The sequence below is a fragment of the Peromyscus maniculatus genome, chromosome 12, assembly GCF_049852395.1.
Source record: "Peromyscus maniculatus bairdii isolate BWxNUB_F1_BW_parent chromosome 12, HU_Pman_BW_mat_3.1, whole genome shotgun sequence".
Taxonomy (NCBI): domain Eukaryota; kingdom Metazoa; phylum Chordata; class Mammalia; order Rodentia; family Cricetidae; genus Peromyscus; species Peromyscus maniculatus.
In genome coordinates this window covers 22346323-22364502 of record NC_134863.1, presented here as the reverse complement: position 1 = coordinate 22364502, position 18180 = coordinate 22346323, and the positions used below count along the sequence as shown (strand labels likewise).

At 41.9% G+C, this 18180-nt stretch overlaps 1 protein-coding gene across 4 annotated transcripts in view; it reads left to right on the top strand.

Moving 5' to 3' along the window:
• Positions 1–18180, top strand: part of Acap2 (ArfGAP with coiled-coil, ankyrin repeat and PH domains 2) — a 118857-nt gene that overhangs the window by 67431 nt on the left and 33246 nt on the right. For all 4 annotated transcript variants that reach the window (XM_006974485.4, XM_015993316.3, XM_006974484.4 and 1 more), the window contains exons 6-10: positions 1821–2004; positions 5012–5056; positions 8958–9053; positions 11573–11647; positions 17029–17141. In XM_006974485.4, coding sequence (XP_006974547.1) covers positions 1821–2004; positions 5012–5056; positions 8958–9053; positions 11573–11647; positions 17029–17141 — 513 coding nt within the window. The remainder of the gene's footprint in view (positions 1–1820; positions 2005–5011; positions 5057–8957; positions 9054–11572; positions 11648–17028; positions 17142–18180) is intronic.

The window sequence follows — 18180 nt, the reverse complement described above, 5'->3', positions numbered from 1 at the left end:
AAAATGTAATTTAAAAGCTCCAAGGGTGGTTGACATACTTACTGTATTTGAGGGTAGTTGTCTCATCTCAATGTGGTATTTTCTTTGAAGAGAAGATAATAGATGAGGAAGATCCACAGAAGTGGTACATTGTTATATATTAGAAGAGAGTCATCATGTTTACATAGGAAATAAAATTGAAGTAGAAGTTAAAAAAGTCCAAACTTTTCAAGTGAAGGAAAACGTGTTTTTCACGTTCGTAATTAGTTTTTGACTAGGATTTCCAGCAGAGAGTTTATAAATGTCAGTTAATTGGTTCAATATTTAAAGATATGTAAGGGACATTATACTATACGAATAGTGTCAAATATTGTCTACTGCTCTTTTGAGTAGTTTCGGGCTTGGGTTTTTAGACAGTGCTGTGGGTGGAGTCCCTGCCTTGCATTAGGCCAGCTCTGCGCCTCAGCTCCAGCCCCAGCCTAGGTTAGGATTATCCCACAAAGATGCCTCACAGCTCAGGGCTTTTTCTTTTTATTTAATGTGTACTGGTGTTTTGTGTGTATGTCTGTGTGAGGGTGTCAGATCCCATGGAACTGGAGTTACAGACAGGTGTGAGCTGCCATGTGGGTGCTGGGAATTGAACCTGGGTCCTCTGGAAGAGCAACCAGTGCTCTTAACCGCTAAGCTGCCTCTCCAGCCCCCACAGTTCTGTTTTTCTAATTTTTTCAGAATGCTTTAACATTCAGAAAGTCTTCTTAGATACATAAAAACCTGTGGGGTGTTTTCAATCCATTATATAGTCTTTCTTAGACATATTTTATTATAATTAAAAGTCATTTGTCTTCAGCTTACTTTGTCACACTGTAGTAGTAGTGGAGCAGAGGGGTATTGTGTATCTACCTGAGGCCACTGCACCTTTTCAGACCGTTACATGGCATGTCGAGAGCCTTTACTGGGAATTGAACCCGGCTGGCTCTTTACAAATTGGTCTACATGTGTGTTTAAAGAGTTTATTTTTATGCTTTATGTGTTTTACTAAATGTGTTAATTGTTTCTTCTGCTTCCATTTTTTTGGGGGGCCATTTTGGGGCAGAATCTTGCTCTGTAGCCCAGGCTGGCCTGGGGCCTACAGCCCTCCTTCTATAGCCTTCCGAGAGCTGTGATAGCGGGTACGTTGCCCCGAGGTGGGCTTATGAATGTTGTTTCTTAAAAGCAAAAGTACGTCTTAAAATACTTCTCAGATTCTTAGGATTTATCTGGAAGGTAAATGAATTTTAATCTTTGGGAAAGTCCATTCAAATCTGCATTCCTGCGCACATTCTCCATAGTAAGTCTTACACTGTTGTTTAGAAAACAGTATCATGGTTAAACCATGTGCATGCTTTGAATTTATCTTTAGAAAAATTGACTTTCTGTTCTGTTGCATTAATTCTTATCATTATTTCCGTTTGGAATCCTATAGATGAAAATAATGAAATACTAGCTTACTTTATGAGAATCTCTGTACACAGAATGATGAGTACCTGTAAGCCAAGAATTAGAAATCTACAATGGTCCAAATCTGAAACTTTTGGAGCTCTCAGCTGTGAGTGTTTGATTAAGGTGCAGACTGGAAGTCTGTATAAATATCCCGGAGTCATGGAAGCCCCAGATCTGAACGTCCTTTGTCCAGGCATCTCAGGTCAATGACAACCTGGAGCTGGGGAAGGCTGCGTGCTTCAGTTGGATGAGCTCATGACTGCCAGCGTCTGAGGAAACATAAGCCAAGGAACCGCAGTGTTACAGTCGAAGGTTTATTTTGCCAGAGTTTTGAAGAAAGTTTTGTTTTTTTTTTTTTTTAGAGATCTTAGAAAATTCAAAGATGCCAAGAAACAATTTGAAAAAGTCAGCGAAGAAAAGGAAAACGCACTAGTGAAAAACGCCCAAGTTCAAAGGAACAAGCAGCATGAAGTGGAAGAGGCCACAAACATCCTCACGGCCACGAGGAAGTGCTTCCGGCACATAGCCCTGGACTACGTCCTTCAGGTACGGCCTCGACTCGTGTCTTCCTGAGCGGTTCCCGAGGAGCAGGGCCTTTGAATGATTGTGCTTGGAAGAATAAAGAACGCTTTTCCTTTGAACTTACAATTAAAACATTTAAAATGTTTGTAATTTACTGTTTTTTTGAGGTCGCTTAGCCTCAAACTCACTGTGTAGCCTGGGCTGGCCTCTACTTGATGTCTTCCTGCCTCAGTTTTTAGAGTGCTGGGCTATAGTGGGAAACATGACATTTTATGGAAAACTTTCACCTGTCTTCATATGTGCACACACAGGTATGTAGATATAGATCTTTTGGTTCTGGTTTCTTTCTCTTTTTTTCCTTAGTTGCAATATCCTATACATATTTTATTCTGTAGCATTTCTATTTCAGTATAATTGATATTTGACTACCAGGCATACATTGTTAAGTTTTTACGGGCAACACTGGAAATGTGTATCTGTTTTTTCACTTTTTCAAAACTTTTGTTAGTGCTTCTAAACATAACCCCCAAACAGTAACTTCTCAGGAAACCCACTGTGAGAAAGGCTTTTCTGGGTGAAGCGCCTGCTTCCCCTTGCCTCAGCAGCCCACGTGTGAACCGTATGTTCTTAGTGGCTCCAGCTTCACGAACTGCCGAAGGTTTCTGGAGTTCACTGGCTGCTTTGGAAGATGAAACCCCAGGACCCTTGGGGAGAAAGGCTGTAACAGGGGTTCCACCCGGCACCACCACGAGAGACTGGAAATGTGTATTTATTCATCTTTTTGTATGTATACATTTTGTGAGTGTGCATCTTTGCACACACGTGTGTGCACTTTTAGAGGCCACATGACCACTGCAGATGTCATCCTCCGGAATACTGCCCACCTCCTTTTAGACGGGTCTCTCATTGGCCTGGAGCTCACCAATTAGGCTAGCCTGGCTGTCCAATGAGCACCCTCGATCCTTTTTATCTGTCCATCTTTGGGATTACAAATATTCATTACTGTGCCTGGCATTTTCCACCCTTTCCTCTGAGACAAGGTTTCTCTGTGTAATAGAAGGTTTCTCTGTAGCAGCCCTGGCTATCTTGGATCTCACTCTGTAGACCAGGCTGGCCCGGAACTCACAGAGATCCGCCTGCCTCTGCCTCCTGAGTGCTGGGATTAAAGGCGTGCACCACCACCACCCAGCTCTGTTATTTTCAAACTTAAACATAATAATTGTGTATTTCCTTTGAGTTTGTCTGACAGTACTAAATTAGTCTCCCTGCTCACTCCCTTCTAACTATGAGTATATTTAATTTTTTCTCATGAGAATTCTTGGATCATTTTATTTTGTGGCCAAAGTAGCTGTTTTAGAGAATAATAGGTAACAAATACCCAAAGTGTAAAGTACTTTAGCTCCTGTAAGTATTTGAATTTACCTTTTTCCTTGAGCTTGATTTTTTTTTTTTTTTTCCCAAATAGAGAGGGAAAAACAGTAGCAAAGCAGAAGGCCGAGTCTGAACAGGGACTCCCCTCAGCCTGCGCTCAGCATCTGGGGGTCAGTCTTCTCAGAGCTGAGCAGACTGTGAAACAGACACGCAGAAGAAACCAGTGAGAGGGAAGAAAGTTAGATTGAGGGTCATTTTTGGTCTGTTTTTGTTTTTCAGACTGTGTTTTACAATTCCCTTGTTACATAGACCAAGAGTTCAGTGAAGAAAACATTTGGAAGATGTTCTGTTCTCTTCTGGCGACGTTAACAAAGAGTGAAGGGCCTCTTTGGATCAATGTTTTAGTTAAATAAGCTGGTTTTTTAAACAACGGCAAAACTATTTGTTAGGAATTTCTAGAATTGCAAAAGATCCTGTTAAAGCCTCCCTCCGACCCCCACTATTTAGCCAAGGATAACTTTGAACTCACAATCCTCCTGCCTCTATTCCTGGGGGGGTTATAGACATGCCCCCTGATCCCTGGCTTGGGAAATCCTGGGGATTTGATCCAGGGCTTTGCTCTTGGAGGCAAGTACTCTGCCCAGTGAACTTCAACTCTACCCTGGAAAAATCTCGTAATTTGCTGGCATTTCAATAAGTTGATAATAATTAAAGTACTTAAATCCATTACTTTCCATATATTTATGGAGTGCTTACTGTATTCTCTTTGAGGATTAGAACTGAGAGGAAGGTCCTAATCTCATGGAGCTTATCCCTTAGCTGGGGAAAAGACATAGTAAGAAAACACAGAGTAAGCACTGGGGAGGGCAGAGGCAGGAGGATCTCTGTGAGTTCGAGGCTAGCCTAGTCTACACCGTGAGTTCCAGGACAGCCAGAGCTACATGGTGAAACTCTGTCTAAAAAATACAAAAACAAAACAAAAGTAGTTAAATTTTGTTATCTGTAAGTAGGACTGATGTACTGGATAGCGAGTCCAGTACTGAGTTAGACCTGTGTAAGAAGACTGTGTAGTTGAAGCCCCGGTTAGTAAGAAATAGTCATAAGTCACGAGGGCAGAGCATCCTGCCGTGGAGGCAGAACAGCCGGGACCAAGGCATCTGGGGGACAGCGATGGGCCTGGCAGGGTCTCAGCACAGTGGCCTTTGTCGACACGGTAGGAGGTCGCAGGATGTAATATTTAGATTAGGACATCACTGTGGCACCTGTGTGGGGAAGAGATTACATGGGGTCAAGAAGGGAAAAAGGGGAAGTCCAGAAAAGATAGAGAGTGGTCAATGGTGATAATTGGCACCGAGGCTGTGGGTGAACCTTGATCTTCAAGTAGATGAGGAGGGTGGAGGAAGATGGACATGTCATATGCTCAAATATTAAAAGGTTCCATAACAATGATACTGTAATTTGAAGAACCGGTGTTTCCACTGAGCTCAAATGTGGCTGAGTATTCGTTGGTATGCTTGTCAAAAGATGTTAACGATGGAAAACACAAGCTTTGCTTTCCTTTTGTTCTGGGATCGATCGGACAAGCATGTTTGGAGTCTTGTATTCTGGGTTAGTGTTTAAAGTAATTCATGGGTGATTAATCAAGTTTATCTTCCCTCAGATTAATGTGCTTCAATCAAAGAGGAGATCAGAAATCCTGAAATCAGTAAGATCTTAATGACCCACTGTTATTGTGAAACACTGAGACTGTCTGTGTTTGGGACCCCCCCCCTGCTGTGATGCTCTGTCTAGGCTCTTGGCTCCCTTTGCTCCCCCCCCCTCCCGTTTCTAGTTCCTGTGTCGTCTGCTTCAAGGTACAACTGTTCATGAGTCTGTGTTACTGACATACGGCCTGCTCCACAGAGACAGACTCACCATTGGCTCTCTACTCTGTTATTCTCATGTCATCTTTTATGTAGTCTAGATACCTAATAACTTCTGGGAAGTAGATGGAAGTGGTGGCTGGAACCCGTGAGAATATTTCAGGATTGTTTTGAAACTTATCAGATATGATTGTCACCTTGAATTTTCTTTTACTTGTATTTGCTTTTATTTTTTATTTTTTTGTTCCTTTGTTTTCTTTTTGTTTTTTCAAGACAGGGTTTCTTTGTGTTGTCCTGATGGTCTTGAAACTTGCTCTGTAGACCAGGTTGGCCTCAAACTCACAGAGATCTGCCTGTCTCTGCCTCCCCAGTGCTGGAATCAAAGGCATGTGCCACACTGCCAGGCTGAATTTGCTGTATGCTGTATTTGCTTTAGAAAGTTTCTTTTTAACAGTATTTTTTAAATCTCTTTATTTTATGTGTGTGTGTGTGTGTGTTTTGTACACATGTATTTGTCCTACATTCATGCTGGTGCCATCAGAGATCAGATCAGAAGAGATCAGATCCCTTGGAACTGGAGTTACAGACAGTTGTGAGCTGCCATGTGGGTGCTGGGAATTGAACTCAGGACCTCTGGAAGAACAGCCAGTGCTCTTAACCTCTGAGCCATCTCTCCAGCCCTTGCTTTTAGACACTGTCTACACAATATCTTTCAAAATCACACACTTCTCTATGGTTGTGTGTGGTGTTTAGGTATTTCAAATGTTTGAGCGTGAGGACTTGTACAGTCCTGTGGTTTGGAGAGTTCCCAGACTGACGGCGGGGCTCTTTGCTGTCTGTTCTTCATGTATAGTCACACTGCTTCTGTCTTTGGAGCTTTTGGATGCTGATGGCTGTGAGGTTTTACTTGCTGTTTGACAAGGGACTGAGGAGGCATGCTGTGCATTGTGTGTGAGAACCTTCAGAGTCATTTCTCAGTTTATTTGCAGAAGTTTGGTTCCCAGTTGGTGTTGTTAGACCCTTGTCTCCACCTTGCTCTTCCCTAAAGCTTTGTTTGACTTGAGTGGTAGCTTAGCAGGTAACTGTTGTACTTGGTTCCATACAAGGTGGCTCCCCTCCCCACCCCAGGGTTTCCAGATGGCCAGTCATGGGGACACAGTCCTGTCCTCTCATGGCTTCCGTGGGAAGGCTGGAAATAAAGGGCTGGTTGATAAATACGGTGGGCTTGGCAGCCCTGTGGTCTCTGTTGTACTTACCTGTGTCCTTGTAATGAGGACCAGTCAATGAGTAAATGATAGGGGCGGGGGGCTGTGTTCAGTAAAACTTTATGGATGAACACAGAAGTTTGAATTTCATATAATTTTCACATCACTTTCTTGTGTTTTAAAATTTTTCTCTTTCAGCCATTTAAAAGGTTAAAAATGATTCTTGGCTCATGAGCCATCTAAAAACAGAGGTATAATTTGCAGGTCCAAACTAGCCAGCCTTGAATATACTATGGATTGTCATCCTTAATGGATATTTAAATAATTTTTCATGCTTTTGACATTACAAACATTTAATTGTAGTGATCATCCTAATAAATAATCTGATTACTGCTTTATTTACATTTATAAACAAAGGATTACTTAAATAAAGAGATGCATTTATGTGTTTACTTATTTAAGTGTGTGTGTGTCCATGGTGGATGTGCGGAGGGTCAAGGGACACCTTTGGAAACAGATTCTCCTTTTCTACCATGGGGTGTCGGGTCAGTGGCCATCTTCCCTGAGCCGCCTTGCCATCCCCAGTTCAAGTTCTCAAATCTGGGAAAGGCTTTAAAAAACTCTACAAATGTCAAGGCTTCTGAGCTGTTTTCGCTGATGTGGTGAAAGCAGTCATTTCTCTACCGATGTTTACCAGCCGTGGGCATTGTAGTCCTGCCTCCTTCCTTTCCAGTGGTGTGGGAGACAGAGCACCAGAGTTCCAGGCTGAATTTTGCGTTTCCAGAGTTTGGTCACCTTTTCCCATGTATTTTCCTGGCTACTTACGAGACATATGTGTGTCCTTTTCTCCTATTCTCTCGAATACTTCATTTTTTGTACTTATTTGTGCCATCTTTTATGGATTCACATCACTCATCACTGTGTTTTCCTGTTTTGTTTGTTTGTTTATTTAGTTTTTGGAGACAGGATTTCTCTGTGTAGCTTTGATGTCTGTCCTGGATCTCGCTTTGTAGCCCAGGCTGGCCTCAAACTCACAGAGATCCACCTGGCTCTGCCTCCTGAGTTCTGGGATTAAAGGTGTGCATCACCACCACTGGCCTCATTTATTTATTTTTTTAATATGCTTAGTATTTATTTGGATGTATACGTATATTACATTTTTAAAAATTCTTTTAACTTTTATTGATTCTTTGTGGATCTTACATCATGCACAGTCCCACCCATCTCCCAGTCTCCCACATTCGCCCTCTGCCTCCACAACCTCTCCCCCCAAAAAAACCCAAAATTTAAAGGAAAAATCAAAAAATCAAAACAAACAAACAAACAAAACAAGCAGTTGAAGAGTCTTGTCGAGGAAGCTGTAGTGTGGCCTGGTGTATTTTACATTTTTGTATAATCTTATTAATCCCTCTTTATAATTCAGTGGTTTGAAAAATATTTTCACACAGTTGTATAATCATTACCATTATCTAACACTCTAGTAATTCTTATATGTGAGTTTTTATCGTTAATCTTTGAATTTTATTTAACTAGTTTTTATTTTGAAAACAAAATTTTCTGTAGAGGATTCTTGAGTAACAACACTCTTACGACCTACTTTAGTTTTCAGAATATTAAACAGATATGTGTTCTTGCTAAAAAATAAAGCAGGTCTCAGGAGATCCTTTGTGTACATTTAATTATATATAATTCCTTCCCATGTAAAAACTTAACTAATAAAAATAGGGGTATTTTTTCTTTTGTGGATTAATAAAATACAGAAAAACCTGGGGACCCCCCACCCCATATTTAATGTCAGTTTTGGATCTGTGGGATGATATAAAGAAATTCCCACTGAGGTGGTTCAGCAGATGTAGACATTTGCTGCTGAGTCTGATGATCCGAGTTCAGTGCCAGACTGAGAATTGTTTCCTTTGACCTCCACACTCCCCAGGCATATGTGAAAACGCACACACACACGCACGCACGCACGCACACACGCACGCACGCACGCACGCACGCACGCACCACTCAAAGTTAAATAAATAAGTAATAAATAAATAGCTTTCTAAAGACAGAGGAGTCAGTGTCAGCCCCACTTATATGTATTTTTTGGACAAGTGAGAGTCTTTGCATCTTACTGGGACCTGGTGACCCTGGTGACCCTGGTGACCCTGGTGGGTTAGAGTGTTTGCTACTGTTTATATTTCTTGTCTTTTCATGTCTTTTTTGCTTAGGGAGTTTACTTGAAGGACCACATAGACATCTCAGAATGTACTTAAGGATTTCTAGTAAGACAGTGAAACTATTGAGAATATTATTTAGCTCACCCATGTGAGTTACAGTGTAGCGGCTGTAACTACAGCTGTTAAAACGTCAAACACTGGGTGTTTCTCTTAGAAAAATGTTATTCTCTTTGTATTTGCAAGTATTCATGAAGTTCTCAAGGAAAAAAACTACTCCGTTTTAAGTAGATGTGGTGCTTTGGGTTCTCGTGGAGTGATCGTCAAGCTTTCAGAAGCTTCTAGCAGTGCCTCTGAATCCCTTCTCTCCCCTCCAGATGCTGTCCTTCATGTATGCACATCTGGCCTTCTTCCATCAAGGGTATGACCTGTTCAGTGAGCTTGGGCCCTACATGAAAGACCTTGGAGCACAGGTAAGCTCTCGAACTGGATTTCTCCGTTCTGTACCGTGTGTCGACATTTGTGTTTCTAAAGATATTTAGCATATTGGGAAACTGGGTTCTCATTTACTTAAGGAGTTTGACACTATAGCACATTTACATGTGGGTTAAATACTGAGCAAGAAGTGGTCTTGAAGGGGCATTGCCTGTGTTAATTTTGAACCTGAGGGTGCTGCCTCTGAGACTTAAAATAACACTGCTCTCGGGTGTGGCGCACGGCTGTGACCCCAGCACTTGGGAGGCTGAGGCAGGCCGAGATACAGCCTTGCTGTTTTGTAGTGCAAATAGCAGAATTTAATCCTTTACTTTTTAAATTTGAATAATTGAGTCACTGACCTAATTTGCTTTTAATTAACACATTGCTCTTTTTTATTTTCAAAAAATTATATTGGCTACTTGGGTAATGAAAGTCTTAGAATCCCACGACCATTTATTATTATTTCACAGAGCTGTGTTAAATATGTTTGGAACCTTTTTTCCCCCCTTGGTGGCACTGTGGCTCAAACCTAGGGCCTTGTACATGCTCGGTGTGTGCCTTACCACTGACTGGGCCCAAGTCACTTCAGAGGGTGTTTTTTTTTGTTGTTTTTTTTTTTTTTTTTTTGGTTTTTTGAGACAGGGTTTCTCTGTGTAGCTTTGCGCCTTTCCTGGAGCTCACTTGGTAGCCCAGGCTGGCCTCGAACTCACAGAGATCCGCCTGGCTCTGCCTCCCGAGTGCTGGGATTAAAGGCGTGCGCCACCACCACCCGGCTCAGATGGTGTTTTTTATTGAGTGATGAGCCTTCTTCCTCTTGATTTAATAGTATTACTCTGTAGGTTTTTCTTTCCCAGGGTACTTTCTGAGGTGAGGGATTAAGAAAAATTGAATTTAGGGAAATGGGAGAAAGGTAAGAGTGGAAGGGGAATACCATTCAGTGATCAAAGTGTGTGTGGGAGCGGAGGAGGGAGAGAGGATGGTATTGTGTCCAGAGCATATGCCATGAATTACGTGCATTCTGTTTTTTTGTCTCTTGCACTGGACTGCTGTTCATCTTCCTGACAAATGCACTGTGTATATGTCATTTGAGGCTGGGTTTGTTCGCAATCCAGCCTGAGGGTCCTAGGCCTTCTGTAAAAGAACCTTATTTCTTCTGTGTAAAGTCAGATGCACAGGTTCATGGCCATTTGTGTACGGAGTTAGCCTCATGGCTAAGAGTGACTTATCGGCCTTCGCCACCATTCTCTAACTCCAGCAAACGGAAGGGAGGAAAGGGAAAAGAAAAACACGTTGTCTGCCTAAGGACGTTTCCTAGAAATTGTGTATGTCCATTCTGCGTACATCTAGTGACCTGTGCTCAGTCACTCACCGCAAGGAAACCTGGGAAACACAGCTTTGTTGCCAGAAAAATGACCTGGCAGAATTAGGTGTGGGGTGGTTCCCATTGTTAGGGGAGAGGAGGAAATAGATCCGGGGAACATTTGAGCTTTTATAGTACAGGAGAGGGTCAACATGATGTACAAGCATGTAGCGAAGTCATTGGTCCAGGCCTGGTGGGAGGGTCATACTTTCCTGTGTTCTGGCATTCTTCACATCCCATTGCCTTGCATTAGACCTCGTTTATAAGTATCATGTGAATTGAGTTGTAGTTAGCTAGTAGAAATGATTATTTGTTTTTAGGTACTTATTACTTTCAGTTTTGGGTCCTTCCCCTTCTAAACCAAGGGATTTTTGCAGGCCTTGAAAAACTTGTATTAAGCCACATTTTCCGTAGTGGTCTGTTTAGATGTGGCCAATGATGATAATCTTGTAGTAGCTGAGTAAGTAGGAGATAACAGTTGGAAGTATAGGATTAATATTCCTTTATTATTTTAATTTAACCTTTCAGAGTCAGGCCTTTACAGTGTGTACCAGTCTGGTCTTAACTCCTGGGCTCAAGCAAGCTTACCACTGCATCTCCTCCCACTCCCCCGACCCCCTAGCTGTCTTTGATTTATTTGGCCAGTTACAGATGAGTTTATAACATAAGGAAGACAAGTCGAAAACATGGTGTGTGGCGAGAGATGGGACGTATCTGTTGATGTGAGCTTGTGACCTTTGCCCTACCTAGTTCAGCTGCATCACCTTTTGCTAGTGTTGGAATAAAAACAAATTGTGTTTTTGTGCGGTGCTTTGTTTTGTTTTTATCTTGTCTGCAGCTCCAACATCTTCTAAGTGGGTCAGCAGACACTTTAGGTCAGAGTCATCGTCCTTAAGGATGGGCACACCACTGCAGTGCTCAAGACAAGGCTCCAGCTCGGAAGCCTCCCTAATTAGGATAGGAGCTTTCCCAAAGAGGATTTAATACGAGGGAAATGGGAACTTCTACTTGAATGTGTAGTCAAAAATGCCTTTTTGGGTTAACTTTAATCGGGTGATTTATATTTATCTGCAAAATGACTCGGAATATGGTTTTAAGAAAGGCCTTTGTTTCTCTGAATGTTAAGTCTGTCATTTTCTTCCTTCCTTCCTTTAGTTGGATCGACTGGTTGTGGATGCAGCAAAGGAGAAAAGAGAGATGGAGCAGAAACACTCTACTATCCAGCAGAAGGTACAGGCAGACCAGACTGACTTCCATTCCCGGGAATGGTAGTGTTCGCAGCCACCATGGTTACACAGACCCCTCCAGTTGCTCGTCACAGTAAATCCTCCTTCCTGTGCAAAGTCAAGTGTTGTAGATGTTAATGTGTGCATCTCATGATCTTTCCAGATCAAAACGTTGCAGACTGTGTTCTTGAACCATTTTATAAGTACTTCTAATCTGTCAAGAGCTTGACTAAAGTTACCCTTTGTTGCGATTTTGAATATTATTCGTGGTTTCATTTAAGATACAGACAACCACCTGCCAAAGTGTGTGCTAGAGAGAGGGGGGGGGCGAGGAGGGAAGGGGGCATGTGTGTGTGCTCATCTGTACACATATGTGCATGTGCGGGGGAGGGAGAGGGAGAGAGAATGTGTGTGCTCTCTCCCTCTCCCCCCTCCATGTCTGTCTCTCTCTGTCTCTGACTCTTTGTCTCTCTTGGTTCTAATTTCCCAGCTGCACCTACTCCAGGGCAGCTCAGCACATCCCTTTGGACCCTCACTGCTTGTTCAGTTACCTAGGCCTAGCTAAACTACTTTTGACCGATGTTTTTAAAAATGAGAATTCAATAGTAAATTTGTATTTATTTCTTCATACAAAAGTTGATTGTGTTGTATCTGAAGCATACCTAATAGGACTTTATCTGTGACAGTCTGATGGATTTGTTTAGTGACCCAAGCATAAAAGGCAAATCAGGGATTGAATAGTTACATAAAGTTGTGACAAAGTTCCGTCTGCATGCTCTAAGAAACCTGTTCTCTTGATAATAAGCAATTGGGTCATCCTTGATTCTAGATTACTTAGATTAGATCAAACATAGAAGATGTGAATGGAAAAAAAATGAAGCAAAGTCAGTAGCAAGTATAAGAAAAATTATTAATGGATTATTCATGCTCAAAGGAAAATAACAATTAGAAAAGCAAAGACTTTTCTCGTAGGCCATCTTTAAATCAGCTACTTTCAGTTATCAGAGGATAAGGCTAACTCCGTATTTCCTTTTGTTTAAAGACGTGATCTCTGTGTACTGTCCAGCCTAGCCTCAGGCCTTCCCTCTCTGCCTCCTGTGGCTGCGGTTCCAGGTGTGCGCCGCCATCCCAGCTTCAGCTGAACTGACAGTTAATGTCGCTCTCTTCTGCCGCTCTCTCTTCCCAGAGTCTTGCTGTGTAGTTCAGGCTGGCCTTGAGCTCATGATCCGTCCACCTCAGCCTCCTGAGTACTGGGATCACGGGTGTGCACTACTGTGCCTGCTCGTCTTTGTGTCTGTGGTAGACAACGTGGCATTCTGATGAGGAGCTTGTTTTAATGGTGCTACTGTCAAATGATTGCTAAAAGGGGAATCAATCTTTTTTTGTAAAATGACAAATTATGTTTAGAAATATATGATTATTGATTAAATTGGATATATATATCTTAATATCTTTATCATATACATAGTTCAGTATTATACTGAAGGCCTCAAATTGGTAACTTATCAAATCTGAGACTGTTTGACTTTCAACAATACACAACTGTTTTCCTTTAAGAAAATAATGCTGTTTTTACTCATTGTGAATCCTTTCTCTGCCCCTAAATGCTGACACAGGCTGCATTACAGGTAATAAATGAATAAATGAATGAATGAATGAATGAATAAATAAATAAATAAATAAATAAATAAATAAATAAATATCAAATCGACTAAAATGTAAGGGAAAGCATTTCTGATCTACTTTTTAAGGTGTTTTAACGATGGCATTGATCAGTAGCGATTGTTAGATAGCGATGCTGTGGGTGCCCCGGATGTCCTGCCCATGCCTTTGTGTGTCTTTGATAGATGTGCGCACGAATGGAGTAGAGCTGCTGTACCCGGCAGTGTCATGTGCTCACAGTGGCGAGGATGCTGGCGGGCAGTGCTGAGGTTCCCTCTGCCCTCACTGCACTGTGGAGCTGGATATCACGTGGTGGTTTTCATTTATGCATCGTTAGTGACTGGTGACCTGCACCTTTCGGTCATTTGTGGCCCCTGTTTGTGAATGTCTGTTCTTTTTTCTTCCTTTTCACTGCCGGCCTTCCTAACTGACGGCCAAGTTCTTCTTGTATTCTAGAACCATGTGTTTTAGGTTCTCATGGTGGTCAGCCTTGGGTCTGGTGCTTCTGTCCCATGCTCAGCAGTTCCTATCTCAAGATCATGAATACCTCTCCCACGTAGGCTTGCTTTTCCTGTTTACATCTTTGCTTGGTTTGTTTGTTTCTGTAATGGTGCTGGGGATTGAGCCTCCGGCCTCCTGTAGGATTGGCTGGTAGGTGCTTTGCCCCTGAGCTGTGTGCTCCTCCGCCCTGGCGTTCAGCTCATTAATCCACGTGTACCTGGGTTCTTGGGAGAGTGGGTAGAGAGCTGCTTCCTCCCGTGGATAGAGCGTTGCTCGTGGTGAGTTGATGACCCTCTTCCTCCAGTGCTCAGTGCGGCAGCCTGTGTCACCCCATCCCTCTTCTGTCCGAGGTGCTTTCTGGGCTGTCTGTCCCATCCCCTGGTCATTTTGTCTTAATTGTCACACACATTGTTGTCTCAGCTGTTACAGCTTTATAGTAACTCTTCATGTCTGAGAAAGCAAAGTGCCCATCCCCTGTCTGTGCAGACTGAGGTTTGTATGCATGGAAACCCCAGAGCTTTTGGGGGACCGGTAAGATGAGTGCTTGCCACACAAACCTGGTAGTCTGGTTCAGTCTCTGGAACGGAGTTGTCCTCCGCCCTCCATGAGTGCTGTGACATTTGTTAGTCGTCCCCGCCCCCCAGTAACACACAGCAGTAGTTCATTCTTTTTAAAAAAAAAAAAGGCTTTTGGGATTTTAATTGAGGTTATGTTGGATCTGTGAGATAGGTGTGCTTATTTTATAATGATGTCTACATCACAGTCTTATTCTACCTTCTGTTTAAATTTTCTTTAGTGATTTGCATAAGGTTCTGATTTCCTTACATACCTCTGGTTAAACTTATTCCCAGACAGTTACATTACAAATGTTCCCGTAACTGCTACCTTTAGAAAGCCACTGTTCGTCTCTGTTATATTCGGGTGAGATTGATTGCCCTGTATTGATTTTATACCCAGCCATCTTACTAATGCTGTTCTGTATTGATTTTATACCCAGCCATCTTACTAATGCTGTTCTGTATTGATTTTATACCCAGCCATCTTACTAATGCTGTTCTGTATTGATTTTATACCTAGCCATCTCACTGATGCTCTTGGTACTGGTTTCTCTCTGAATTCTTCTGAGTGTTCTGTGTGCAGTATCCTCTCCCTAAGTAACGACAGGACAGTGTGCTGCTTTCTTTCTTCCCTTCACCTTTTCCGTGCGCTGGTTGACTAGGACCTTTGTGATGGATAGTCTTGAACGGTAGTGGTGATATGGTCCCTCTGCTCTCACTTGTGGGTTCAGTGGGGGAGGCTTTCATCCGCTCCTTTCACTCAGTCTTCTTAGTGGAGCCTTCTGTTTCCTGGGCCCCTCAGGAAAGCGCAGGTTCTCCTGAGAGGCTGAGGTCTTGTTCTGTTGACCTCTGTCTTCCAGTTTTCCTTTTTCCCAGTTGCCTTTGAGTGTTCCTTCCTAACTGTCAGATCATGAATGTGTTTGCAGAGGTTCCAGCAGCAATATCGCATCCGCTACTCCTAGCTCCTTACATATGAAACCTACTGCAGTGTGTCACATCTGAGTACTTTATTAAGGGACATTGATAATAGAAGACTCAAAAAGTAGTTGGGAATACACATTTACAGTGCGTTGCACATCCCAGGAGGTTTTGTTTTATGTTTTAGATTATTACTGCTTTGGTGTTGGGAGTCTAACTTGGCCTTGCCCGACTTGGACAAGCACACTGCCACTGAGCTGTACTCCTGGCCCCATTATTTATGTTCTGAGCATTGTAGTGATTGCTAAGAGCCTCCAGATGCTACAAACAAAACATTTAGTCCTCCCGAGAAACTAAAAGGAAAACCACCATGTGGACAGCTGTACCACCCTCCTGTACCTCAAGGATATAAGGGAAGCACATCGCAGAGACACCTTCACACTTGAGTTAATTGCTGCTGTTGACAGTGGCCAAGATGTGGAGCCACCCAGGTGTCTTCACCAAGCATATGGCTAAAGAAAATGTCACATGTGTGTGCACGTGTGCACACACAGTTTCATTTAGCCTTAAAGAAGAATTAAAACTTTTCATTTTCAGGAAGATGGATAGAAGTCGAAACAGAATAGGCAAGTATCAGAAAGATAAACAAATTTTTTCTTGTATGTGGAATCTAGCCTGATATATTAATACTAAGTCCATGAAATCTACAGATATGAATATGTCATAATTAAACCTATTCTATGCTGATTTAAAATGTAAATGTAAAAACAAAATCTAAAAGCACATGAACCCTGTAAAGACGTTATGAAAGTCAGGGCTGGGAAGACGGCCCATTTGGTAAAGTGCGTGCTGTGTGAGCCTGAGGACCTGTGGTCAGATCCTAGTAACCCTGTAAAAAGCTGGGGTGGGGTGGTGACCCACACTGTAGTACTAGTACTAGAGAACTGGAGTGAGTCTTGCTGAATTAGTGAGCTCCAGGTTCAAAAAGTGAGGTAGAATGCAACAGGAAGATACTGCATGTTGACCCCAGCTTCACACGCATACACATGCATGGGGGAACTTATACACATGTGTAAAATACACGTATGTTGCAAAAGTCAAGCCTATTACTGACTTAATGCACTCTGCTGTGTATGATGGCTGGGGTATATGTGCTTGGGGCAGAGTACTTGTCAGTTGTACTGAGTTCACTTTCAACACCATACATGCAAGAACACATGCATGCACATATGTGCACATGCACATATACAGAGTTAATGTGAATTTTAAAAAATAGATGTACACATAGTTTTAATGAAGGGACTAGTGTTTTCTCTTTTTTCCAAAGAAGAAGTATGTAGAAATATAATGATTCATTTGTAGATTTATGCTTTTTATGCTTAAAATTTGAAAGATACCAAAATTTTTAAAAACTCTTAATTCAACCTATTTCCTTTTCATGTTTTAGCATATTCATGTTAGAAAGCCTTGGGACGATTCTTACTTGCTTCCCCTCAAGGCTGGTTTCTCCCAGCTAAGTGTCATCCACTCTCTGCAGAAGAGTTCTCACGATGGGTAGAGGTCTGGCTTCTGGGGCCGGAGAGCCCAAGTTCGGTTCCCAGCACTCTGAACTGCTAAGACGTTCAAGGCTTATGTCCCGTCCCCTGTTCTTACGTAAGGCTTATGCAAGCATTGTAAAGCTCTTTTCCCTGGATACGTTTCTTTCTCTGGGAACGCAGTTGTCTGAACTCATGTGTGTCTTGTTTAGGACTTCTCCAGTGATGATTCCAAGCTAGAGTATAATGTAGACGCAGCGAATGGCATTGTCATGGAAGGGTATCTCTTCAAGCGGGCCAGCAATGCCTTCAAAACGTGGAACAGGTAACGGACTTCAAACGTTAGTCTTGATTTTAATGTGTTTGCCATTTTCTGCCTCTCCTTGTAATTGGCAACTCTTTTCCCCCAGAACTATCTAAATTCTACAAATTCCTTATTAACTTTCTTTAATACAGTCCACTGAATCCTAAGAGTCAGGTGAAAAGTGAAAACACAGATTTTTTAATTTGAGACTTAAGGCTTAAAGGAGAAAACTAGAATTTTTTAATGCTTGGTCTATAATGACTAAATTCTCATTATATATATATATAATATTATATATATAATATATATTTTTTAAATTAAGAATTTACTTGTAACTGGGTGGTGGCAGCCCATGCCTTTAATCCCAGCACTCAGGAGGCAGAGGCAGGTAGATCTCTGAGTTCAAGGCTACCCTGGTCTACAGAACAAGTTCCAGGACAGCCAGGACTATACAGAGAAACCCTGTCTCAAATACCCCCTCCCAAAGTAAGAATTTACCTGTGGGTCTTAGGCCCAAGTGGTCCTGATCTTTTGTCCTTAGTAATAACACTTAAGTAAGATATGGGAAGTCATGGTAGCCGTTATTTCTTTATTATAACTGTAATGGCTAGCAAAAAAAAAATTGAATTTTTTCTGAATTAAGTTTTTAATGTCTTCAAATGGAATTATACCCAGCTGTCGTGGGGAACACCTATAATCTTACCAAGAGGCAAAGGCAGGAGGATTTTGAGTTCCTGGCCAGCTTGGGTTGCATAGTATGACATTATATCAAAAATTACAAAACAAAAAAGAAAATTTGAAATATTTTACTGTATTAATATGATAAGTGAAATAATTTCACACCTAATAGCATTGATAGGTTGCTTGCCTCAGGGTCATCCTTCTGAATGTAGTGATTGATCTTTTACTCAAGGATGCCTTTTTTCCTTCTTGCTTAAGTCAAAAAAGAACAATTTTATATTAATTGAGGAGTAGTGTTTATGTTCTGGGTAAATGACTTGCTGTTGCAGGCTTGGCTGGAAGGTCTGCTGTATTAGGAACAGGTTGTGCCTTCACCCAG